At 53.3% G+C, this 11,676-nt stretch overlaps 1 protein-coding gene across 1 annotated transcript; it reads left to right on the forward strand.

Moving 5' to 3' along the window:
* Nucleotides 1–2,138: 2,138 nt before the first annotated feature.
* BESB_024190 (uncharacterized protein) lies at nt 2,139–11,458 on the forward strand (the record flags this gene model as incomplete). Its single annotated transcript, XM_029361121.1, has 15 exons — nt 2,139–2,721; nt 2,970–3,318; nt 3,707–3,957; nt 4,255–4,406; nt 4,740–4,948; nt 5,194–5,687; nt 6,264–6,461; nt 7,061–7,327; nt 7,483–7,666; nt 8,096–8,406; nt 8,621–8,921; nt 9,819–9,847; nt 10,170–10,332; nt 10,793–10,976; nt 11,384–11,458. 15 exons carry the CDS (start codon nt 2,139–2,141, stop codon nt 11,456–11,458), a joined length of 3,750 nt encoding a protein of 1,249 aa, XP_029215936.1.
* Nucleotides 11,459–11,676: the final 218 nt, after the last annotated feature.

Consider the following 11,676-nt stretch of genomic DNA (forward strand, 5'->3'; position numbering starts at 1 on the left):
GTGTTTTGTGTGGATTCATGTTCCATCCATGAACAAACTTGATGCGTTTTTATCCTGCCTGAGCTTCACTCTGCACGAAGAAGTGTATCAACAGTTTGGCCATAGCCTTGTACCTCCGAAAGCCTGAGCTCTGCCACCGGCGCTATGACATTCTAACCGGTGACGAATGTGCGAGAGTGCGGGAAAAGAGGCAGTGCTAGTCAACAAGGTACAATGATGCACACGACAGACTTCCCTCCTTCCTTCCTCGTTGCTGCACCTCTTGTTTTCCGTTGAGCCCGTCATCGCATCACACACAGTGCATGAGGACGGGGGGGAAGGCTCACTCAAAGGTGTTCGCTTGCCGGGTTGCCACTTGACTCACGCTTCCTGCTTCACGTTTCACGTACTAGTAGAAAGATACCGCCAACCAAAGTGAGTGGACCCCGTCAGGACTGAAGTCCCCAACCCAAGGACTCACTCCCGGCATAGCTGGAGGACTAATCATCACGGCGTAAAGCCATGCCCTCGTGTAGTTCATGCGAGTCGAAGCATGCCCACAAAACGAGGGGTATGTCAGCATCTGGTGTTTCCTGAAGAGAGCAGGAGAAAGATCTCGTTCAGCTGCCTCCGCAATGAAGTGAAGATCCTCCGCTGTGTACCGCCTATTTAGAGCTCCCAACGACTCGGCTGTTTCAATATATCAGTCTTTTTTGGAGCTCTCAACGACTCGGCTGTATCAATATATCAGTCTTTTTTGGAGCTCCCAACGACTCGGCTGCATCAATGTATCAGTCTTTTTCGGTTGTCGTCCGTACAAGACAGTCCCACTTCGTGACGTCCATTATCTCCATGCGTGTGGTTGAGCGCCCACATAAAACACTACCTGCCAACAATGTGCCCACTCACAAACACAAACATGCAAATCAGTGACCCTACACAGGTGCCACATTTTAATTCTGCACCATTGCCATCATCGGAGTTGGGCGAAGGTCTCCGGCCGTGCCGAGAGTTCCAGGCTCGCCCCTACTGTTTTCGGTCCCCGCGTTCGGGGGCAGGGGGGTCGCCGACTCACTAGTCCCTTCTTGCGGGGTCTAGTACAGCCACAAGCCTGTGCGACGCTTGGCGTTGCACAAGGGAAGCTGCACTAACGTGTTGAGCAACTCATGCAGTGAGAACGGTGGAAAACGAAGTCGAGCTTTGCAAAAGCATAAATCTTCACTGATAGATATCAATCGAGTCTGCCTGCTCGCGTGGTCTTCTACCTTGCAACGGCGTTGTGACCCCGGTTCTGGGGTTCGATGGCTGGACGATGCTTCACCCTCTCTACGCTGGAGTGTCTTTACGTGTATTCAGTGTCTTCTGCGTCGTTCCACCATTGTATCGTTGAATGCTGCTCGCAACTTCATGCTCGCGAGACCCTGACTCAGTTGTCCGCGCTGACCACCGGGATTGCAGGTTCGTGACGGCTGTTTCTCGACAAAGACGCCACTCGAACGGCTTCTCCTGTTATGGTTGACACGTTCCCATATGCCAACGCAGTTGGCGGCACGCGATGCCATGTGTGGTGCTAAAATATGCTGGAATCTGCCACATCGCTTGTCGCGAAACACCTTTTTGGTTAGCATTTTTCATACCTTGTTCCCTCCGCTGTCGGTTTTCCGTGGACGACACGAGGCTCCACGCCTTCGTCGAATGCCATACGCAGCCGATCGTCTGAGGAGTGTGCCTATTGCCTGACATCTTCTTCGACCTGGCTGCATCATTTGGCCGCGTGGTATTGTTTTTCAGCGGCTGCGTCCTCCTAGGCGTGCTTCGGTACACCGCGTTCGCAGAGACCCCAGCAATGGGCAAATCATGAAGTTTTGCCGGAACCACGAACGGAGGAAACGCATTATTTCTTCATATTCTCAATGACACCATCCCATGCCACGATGCCAGGGCGTTCCGGTATTCCTCACTGCACCGTCCTGCCACGGCGGACCTGCGCGTCTTTCTCTACCACTTCTGCGCCGGCGTTGTACAGTTGCTCCTCGTCGCCATCTCTCTCTCTCTCTTGTATACAGGGCTCTTCTCCGTTTTCGTTTGCCTTCTCGATGGCACCACCTGCAGGGGGTGTGTTTGTTCGGTTTCGCTTCTTTTTCTGTCCTTGGCAGGCGATGGTGTGTCTTTCCATTCTTTCCCTGCTGGTGGCTGCTCCTGCGCCGACCGAATGCCTCGGACTCTGGAACCCGCGTTATCGCTCCTGGCACTCACATGAAGGAAACGGTATTGAATTACTCAAACCTGAGGGAACAAGGGCGTTGCATGCTACAGCTTCCCTCGACTCCTTTTTCGTAGAGAATCATAGACATCAGGGTGACAGACAAGCCGCGGTTCCTTTGTCAACGGACATTTGGCCCTGCAGTGGGTTCAGTGCAACTCCATCTTCGACGACAGAACTGGGCTCGAGTGAATTGACGCCAGCAAGTCGGTTGCCCTTTCAGGCGCCGGGAAATCATCTTGCAAAGAAGTTGGATGCAGCTGGCGACGAGCACGGGAACAGTAACAGGGGTAAAGAGTCTCGCAGAGATACAAGACTGACAAGGACGCGGTCTCACCCTGTCTTGCCGTCGGCTGCCTCCTCTTCTTTCGCCGAGCGTCTTTCTCCGTGGTCGGCTGCCTTCGCAGAATACGGGAGCGCTTGGGCAGCTACCGAGAAAGAGGAGCCAGGCGAGAGCGGAAATCCTCTTGCCTTCCTGGGTGAGCAGCAAGTTACGGCCTGTCGGGTGCAGCGCCGTCGTGCAAGGGCGGGTGATTTGGTGGGCAAATGCCTCTCGGAATAAATATGAGGCGGATGGAATGATTCGTAGGATGAGCGGCAACGAGGCAAGACGACGGGTGCACAGTCAATCAGGGTTCAGTATCTTCGTCTGTGAACTGAGCCTGTTGATTTCCTGAGGTATGCATCGTCTAGTTTTTTGTGTGTTCTATGCTGCGCCCCTTCCCAGGTCCACCTGCTTATTCGCCTGTGCACGATCCGTTTCGCCTTCCCGAGGCTTCGGCGTCAACATCGGCTTCACCCCATGGGGACCTGAGGATCGTCAGTGCTCTTCCCCTGTGTAGAATTCCCCCCTATGCTCTCGGCCCGATGGTTGGCGCCGGGTCCTTCTCTATGGTATACCCAGTTCTTCAGCATGATTGCCCTGCTGCCGCAAAACTGCTACCAGGCCGCAAACTCGGAGTCAAAATTTTCAGACTGAGGCTCACCGGTGTTTCGACGCTGCTCAACAGCGTCTGTGAGCGCCGGCGGAATCAGATTGACTCGGATGCCTTTGATGCTTTTCATTCGTATTTCAGGTACAGAAAGAAGTAGAGCGGTGTGCAGGCCTCCCGAAGTGTTGCTCAAGCCCTTACTACTTTGCTGCGTCCATCTGCGACTTTCATTACGTGTATCTCCTTTCTTACATATTCATGTCTGCGACTAGGCCCGATATCTGCATGATCATTAGCAACTGTATACACGTTTTCATATCTCATATGAAGACGATAGCAATGTATACAGCAGCAGTGCTGATGGCAGTTGCTTGCACTTCCCGTTGCAATTCCAGGCCAAGAGGCATGCAGTAGCCAACGGTCGCACATTATGAAGAGCGCATTCTGTGTCCCGCCCCCGCGGGTATTCGAAGACTGCCCCAAGCTGTGGCTGTGTCTCACATTTTCCGTGTCGCGCTGGTTGTGCTCTCAGGAGACTGCCTTTCATGAGTCGAGATTTCCACAGCATGATTCGGATGCTTGACGAGGGCTTAACGGTCCAGCGGGTAATGACATATGCGCATCATTTAACTCCGCAGCTTGTTTTAACGGATGCCAAGGCGTTGCGCGAAGTCATAAACACAAATTGCTTCTACAAGGAAATGATTCAACTGGGGATGATTTTCCGGCGGATCAAGGAATACTTAAGGAAGCACCGACCCAATGCATGGGCAACGCTTCAAGGTAAAGGCGCCGTGGCAACATGCTAGGTCACTTGACGTCGCCCAGGATAGCGCTCGACTACATAAAACTGCGCCTCGATTCCCTCGAATTTGTCAACAGGCCACTCACGCAGGGCCCTCACTCCGTCAGGCGCGGATTGTTTCACTGCACGTGCGAGGCGATCTACACATGGATAGCTATCCATCGTCATATTGACGTCATGGTACTGCTGCATATCTGCATCACTTTTGGCTTGTCTCAGTCTTGCGTCCAAGCACTCACCTATGCACACGTCTTGTGGAGGGTGCTGTTGCCTAGAAGCCGACACAGAAACGCAAGCACTCGCGTACGCCGAGATCGGCCTGAAGGAGCAAGGCTGGGCTCTTCCAGTAGCGCGTGTGATCGTCAGCGACCACCAAGGGATTCCGGCGTGGGGCCTTCTTACAGAGCTCTTTGAAGGCGACTTGAAGGTACACTCGGCTCGAAAATGAGACAGCCTCGGTCCCTATTTCCGGAGCTTAGCTTTGGCTTCAGTTAGTAGCTAGACGCACGCGCACCTCTTTTCTCGGTGGTGCTGGGGCGTTGTTTCTTTTGCCCGCTCGTTGTTTTGCCATTTGTTCGCGGCCCTCCCCGAAGGTAGTCGGAGACAGTACCACCCAGGCAGCCGCGCGTTGGCCTTGCATCTGCTTGTCTTGCCATGCATGCATGCCGCCTCCTAGTGCACTTTGCGTCCGCTTCCGGGAAGCCGTGGAGCCCGCGCCATGGCTGCTGCGTCGCTGCCTTGCTGCTGCATCTTCATTCAGCCTGAAGCGGACAGAACCGGATCAACTCTCGACGGATGGCTCCGAGCGACCCCCGGCAATGACGCGCTACACCAACTATTCAGTTCTCGGGAGAGTCTGATGGACCTGACGTCAAAGACCTTGAAGTCTCTTGCCTCGATGCACACTCTGTTTGGTTTCGGGCACTTCGACATCAAACCCAACAACCTCCTCTATAGAACGCTCCCAACGTACGCAGCAGAATGCGCCTCGCGAACCGGGAGAACAGACTGGGTTGATGCACGGCGGACGATCTAAAACGAGAAACGTAGGAGCATAAGCATGCCACGACCTCCAGTGCGTTGCGCTGGAGTCAGTTCTTCCACTCGCCCAGCCACCTCACGATGTAGCGCCGTGTCGGATCACATTCTGGTTTCGATTTTGTTTACTCAATTCCGGTGAACCTTGTGGTGCATGTACCCTTGTATGCTGTCAGGGGGGAGGGTCGTCCCACCGGTGTCGAGGTCGCCTTGGCGGATTTTGGCATGGCGTCTGAGTTCTACGACTGGATGCCTGTGCAAGGGACGATTGAGTACATGCCCCCCGAAATGAAAGGTGTTCGTTCTCCTGTGAGAGCTCGTCCCGCATTCGATGTGTACGCCGCTGGCTTGACGATATCTCGGTTCTGGTCCTCCGCAATGGCTCTCGGCGTCGCCGAGCCTTGGGTCTCGAATTGCATTGTTCCAGCCCTCTCACGCTCTGAAATCCCAGTGGAATTCACGTTTCGCCGATTCACCACGCGCTCAGGGCCGAGAATATACACGGCGGCGACAATCGCTTCTCTCGCCGCCTGCTTTGCACCGGCAGGAAAGGTTGAGAAAACGTATCACACTCAAATGCCTCATATCCTGCGGCTCCTGATCTCTCAAATGGTAGAAGCAGACGCGCGAGTCAGAGTCAGCATGCGCCACGCCGCTCTCACGGTCGTAGGTGAGCAGGGATGAGGGCTGCGACGTATGTGCCCCAGATTCAAAGTGTCCAACGGTGTAGGAGCTTTGAGCACGCATTCGAGGAACAAATCCGCGTAAACGTGTATATGCACAGAGTTGCATATTTGTACCAGGTGCAGGCTTGCCTTGGACGGCTGCATGGATGTGCGTCGGCTCTGTCCTCAGTGCACTCTGGATAGACCGTGCGTGCCTGAACGTGTGTTTTGAGCGAGTGTTATTCGGAATGAATGACTCGTAGTCTCTGGCTCTCTGTTCACGGCCATACCGTGTATGCGTGGGGGGGCGTTTGCCTAGACATATATACGTACCCATATATGTAGGTACTTACGATGCTGTGTGGATTGAGAGGCGTCTGGATACAGTATAGTCTTGCAGCTGGCATGCGCCGCCGGTGCTGCATGCTGTCTGTTCAACTACCGCTATTTGCGTGAGTCGGCTCGCGCTGCATCTTCCATTTATCGCTCCGCCATTGAAGCGGAACTGTGTTTGAAGCGGCGTTCCCCTCGGCAATATGCTCTGATTGCAAGACAGACGATTCCTACCCTACGGCGCTCAGGTATGAGGGAGATCGAGCAGCTGAGTGGGTTGTTCCCAAGTCGCTCAGGCGCGGAATCGAATGACGACAATCTCCAGAAGTTTCAGGACAGTCCTCTGATAAAATTCCTTCTCTTTTATCTTGGTATCCCGCGCCTCTCGGTCACGACTGATAATATGGATGCCTACGGTCGCCTCGGTCGGTACCTGTTGGATCTTGGTAAGAGAGAGTCAGGCTGAAACGAGGAGCGGCAGCTAAAGTGTGAGAAGCGGAATGGACAGAGCATGGCGAGCGGAAACAGGACGACTCAGAGACAAATGCACGCGCAGTATGATAAGCAGGACGCAAAGTACGGTGGCGTCTGCAGGTAGCCAGGCGCGTCGATTGCCTGTTTTTCACTCGGGATAAGCGTCACGCTCACCGAGGCATGAGCGTCGGCGGGTATTCTGTAGTGCAGTGCTTTGTGGATCTGCGCTCTCGAATCGTTGTCGCTTAAGCGTTCTGTCTTTTTCATTCGAACGCCGCGCTACATCTTTGCTGTATGCCTTTCTATCTGTCTGCACGTGTCAGCGAACTGTTCTGAGTAAACATGCGGGAGGCACGGCAGGACTGTAGCACTTGGTGCTGTTCTGTACGGTCAGTTGAGCTCCGTCTGGTCCTCACTAAGCTTTTATCTGGCGCATCTGAGTGCCAGCCTTCGTCGCATCACGGCTGTGAGAGAGTCAGACTCTTTCTGTCCTACATGGTTTTATGAGCCCTCAGCCGTCCGGCGACGCAGCCCTCTTTTGTTCCAACCTCATGCTCTCATTTGCACTCAGTGAAACACGAGCCCTTGCATGCTGCAGCAACTGAATTAGTGCAGCCTCTTGATCTAGACTATTTTCGCCAAGACATAGATTGGATAAACACGACGATTGACATCTCCGAGAGCGAAGTGGAGGCCGTTATTTCGAGAACGCGTGAGCGTCTCACCAAGAGCTTGGTGATAACTGATGAAGCGTGGGCAGACCTGGTCGACATTCTCTTCGGAGTAACGCGTGAAGGTCTACGGGTGCTTGCCCAGCGCGCTATTTATGTGAGAAAAAGTAAGAGCGAAGAAAATGTTCTTGCGTCATATTGGACATTCGCCAGAGAGACAAGAATCGGACAGAAGCTTCGTCGCTTTGCAAACTGCTCATGTCTTGTAAGAAGTTCGCCATATATCAAGCTTTTTTTGTGCGTCTGTGTTCTGGATGTCTAGCTCACGCACTTCAGCAGGCTGTTGGAAATGCCGTCGGCGAGTTCATCATGTCGCTGTACCAGGCTGATGGCAGTCTTCAACTGATTGCGGAAGACCCGTATACAGACCTCTCCGAAACGATCCTTGATGGTCTTAGAGTCTTTGTGCCAAAAGACACCGAAATCGGCCTGTATCTGACTCACCGGTAATCTGGAGCGCCCGTGCACCTCCGTAACAGCTTTTAGCATTCCGATGTCTCGGTTTCTTGAGCGGTCCCTCTCTGGCCTGTATTCCGACGCACTGTCACCGCTGTTGCCTTGCCCGAGAACCGACGTCTTGAGGGAGTCCCCTCATTTGCTGGCCGTCTCATGTGCGTTTGAAGTAGCGCTTACGTGCCACCCTTTAGGCCAGTCGGCTCCGATTTGCTCGGCGACTGTTGGTAGCCCTCCGGCATCTCCGTAATTCTCGATTATGTATTTCGTCTCCTCGATTCTCAACGGCGTCGAAAGAGTTTACGTGGTAGAGCTCGCATCGCACCTCGTTCCAGCTCACGTTGTTGTGTTTCGTGTCGGAACCGATATCGCGGGCTCCACAGCGATCTAAGGGTATGCAGTTTTTCCGTATGCCTTCATAGGGTAGCGGCAACCTATACAGCTTGGACAACTCTGGATCGGCTCCTACGAAAAGCGGTTCAACAGGCTCGATCACACAGAGCAACTGAGGAAGCCGGTGCTGCCGCTGTAGAGGGCCCCTCGGCAGAGGCCCGGCTGCCTAAGGATGAGGGAGCATTGCAGGACGCAGTCTTTTCTTCGCTCCAAGCTATCACGGCGCCTCTCTATTTTGGTCTCCCGTGGGGATTTGATGCCGCTTCTACTTACGGTCGAACAGCGGAGGAGATGACCAGCTTCGTGCAAGAAACGTATATTCCTCACGTTTCTAGAATGTGTAAGCACGCGCGGCCTAGGAACAACTTCAAGAGGGGATACCGGATCGCGAGTCGGTTCCTCTAGCACTTTTCACAATCCTAGCTCTCTCGTTATTCGTGAGTCTATTTGACGTGTTCATTGTCCACACCTCTACGGTGCCGACTTGTTTTCGGTGACCTTGATCTTCTTTTCCTGCCGTGGTGGCCGTGTGGTGTCATTGCTATGCTTGACAGGGCCACAAGGCACGCATAGGGCTATCTTACGCCTCACCATAGACAGAACAGTTCGAAAGCTGAACTCGGCTCTGCCTGCGAGCCCGGGAGAGATTTACAAAACGGTTTTTGGTGCGCTACCAAAACACGGACTGATTCCAACACTTTTCCACGTCGGCCTCGAAAGGGAAGAATATACGCAGCTTCTCTACGGCAAAAGCCTCAAAGACTTCAAGAAGATAGTAGTACACTTTGCAGCGCAACAAGAGCTCAGGCTCGCCGTTGAAAGGGCGGTGGCTGCCCTTAGCCCTGAGGACGGTAGGTGAGAATGCTACGCATTTGGTCGCCGAAGTAAAGGGAACAACCTTGGCCCATTTGTGAGTTCCAGTGACAGCACCTTTTCAAGTGTCCATCTCGGGAGGACAGCGTGAGAATGGTGCGCCTGACAAGTCAGGTCGTAGCTGTATCGGTGTGGCAGGTGCTGACTACATCGCTAAGGCTGTCGTGTAATCTGTCTGTCGTAGTTAATGCACTAGGCAGAGTGACGTTTTTAGAACGCGGAGGCATATGCTCAGTAGCAACAGCGACCGTTGTTTGTTCCCACAGGGCGCCCGCCACCGGTGCACCGGATGTACTAGTGGCGTGGGCATCTTCACGTTCTACGAAGCTGCCTGCGCACGTCCCAGCGGGATTAGGATGTAGAGGTGCTTCCTGTTGACGTTGCCGCCGTCTGGTTATCACGCGTATATGCATGTATTTGCTTTGCATGCGAGTACCGTGTACAGTGGGACGCATTCGTCTTACGTGTCTTGTCGTCTGCTTTCCCTGTTGGCTGGTGTAGCTGATGTTGAACATTTTTGGAACGACCCCCCAGCGGCGACGTCGTTCGCGCTCCGGGACCAAGAGTCGACACTTTGCGGTGCAGTGTATTCGCGAATTTGTTCGTATAGTAGCTGTTCAGTCTTACAAGTCGTATGGAGACATATTTATGCCTTCCTGTTCGAGTATATGTTTCATCTGTGGCGTCTGAAGGATACATGCTGCAGATGCAACGTCAGGAGGATCCAACTTCATCTTTGCGCTCAGCGAAACTATCTGACGCGCAACTAGCTCGTCAGCTGCGCGAGATGACACTCCCGGAGCACATCAGAGTCGCGCATCCTCGGCGGTTTGGCTGGCACGAACAGGATGTCCTCATGCACATTGCACGCTTTGTCAGGGACGCCAGGGACGAGCAGACGCGCGCAGGTATGATCGCCTGGAAGGAGTCAGAGTTCCGCGTTGTCGAGGAAGTAGAGAATTAGGGGGATGCACTGGTACCCCTGGGCGCAACAAATCTTGCCGGCAGCTATTGTCAGGCCGCCAGTCATATGGGAAATATGAAATGAATCGAACATGCGGACGCCCACTAGGAAAAAAACAGAACGTAGGATAGACAGGCTGCAGCTGAAAGCAGGGAGTCACAAGAATTGCGCAGCACAGAAAGGAGCCACTCTTGCAGTCTCTCACCCTCGTGTGTGCGCGCTTGTTTGTGTGTGTCCCTGATCGGCACTTGTGGATTTGTTGCTAGGGAAAGGCTTCATTGAAGTCATGCTGCGGTTCAATGGGAAACGGATGCCGCCAAAGGGCTCGGAGGCTGCCCGTCACAAGATAATCAAAAAGACGGTGTTTGTCGATTCGACTCTTACTGTTGGTCAAGTCAACACATTTTTCACAAAACTTCTTGCTGACAGGTACGCGCGAATCGGTGGCGGTGGAAACGATGTCAAATCAGAACCATGCAAACGTTTGAGGCATCGATGCAGCTCTTGACCCTCTGTCGCCGTTGTTCCGCTCTGTCCGTCGGGTATTCCTTCTGAAGGACCTGTCGGCGTTACTTGCGTTGGCGACTGCTGCCCCGGTCGCAAGGTTCTCCGCAGCTGGACCTCCAAGTGGAGACCCCCGTCTGACGGTTCATCCGAGTATAGGTGTACGGCGTTTTGGTGCGGTCCAATAGAACCTGGAACGCTGTCATGCACACTTGCCATCGTTGTGCTGAGCACGGCAAATTGCATGCCGGTCTTCGTACGTGCCATCCTGTTTATGGAATCCTCACTACGGCGCCACCCTCGAAAACGGCAAGTCCCCCTAATCATACTGCCTTTTCCCTTCCGTGATAATGGTGCGTGAGGATTTGTCATATCTATCGCTCAGTTTTGATACGTCCTGTCGCGAATATGTCGCTGAATTGAAAGTTTGGGTTAGCGGCGACTCCGCGGAGTTTCAAACCGTCCCGGAGAACGAATTGGTATCACAGATTTTCGCAGCGCCTGAACGCGAAAAGGTTTTCAAGGTCGTTGCCACACATCCGAGCACAGACTTGGCTGTCGCAGAGACTGTAAGATGGGTTGATAATGGTGGAGGCTGCCGGCGTTTTCTGTCAGGTTGCGGAGTCAAGAAGTGTCTTCGAGCTCCTCATAACATCCTCGGTCGGACTGTGTTGCTTGAGCACGAAGCAAAATGCAGTTTGCTATGATTTTTGCACACATAGGCGTTAGGCGTTCATTCGTTATTTGTCCCCTGAGTGAGTTCGTGTCATCTTGTGGTCCCTGCTGAGAAGCAATTCTAAGTCGAACAGATCATTCACGGACTCCTGCTCGGCTTTTCTTCCCAAACGTAGTGCCCCCCAGTACCTGCACTTCATGGTCATTTGGCACATTCGTGTGTATGTGCGCTCTTTACCAGAACAATTGTTTTCTATGGACATCAGGAGTGCTCCAGGATAGGAAGCTCTTTGTGATCTAGACGAAGGAGATCGAGCAATGGCAACAACATGCTGCTGCGCCAGATGCGAACATGTTTCTGTTTGGAGAAGCGTGAGACATTAATTAAGACTTTTTGGCTGCACCGATCCTCAGAGTTTACTCGACCGGCTTCACCTTCGTTCCGCGCGAGTTCGTTTGTGTTTCGGGCTGTGCTTCATCCCGGGGGAATGGGCTATCTCGTGCTGCTTTCAGATGAGCGCTGTATGGCCATCCTGGCTCCTACAATATGTTTTTTGTTCGGGCTGAATTGTGATTCTCAATATGGAATTCGGG

The sequence above is a fragment of the Besnoitia besnoiti genome, chromosome XII, assembly GCF_002563875.1.
Source record: "Besnoitia besnoiti strain Bb-Ger1 chromosome XII, whole genome shotgun sequence".
NCBI lineage: Eukaryota > Apicomplexa > Conoidasida > Eucoccidiorida > Sarcocystidae > Besnoitia > Besnoitia besnoiti.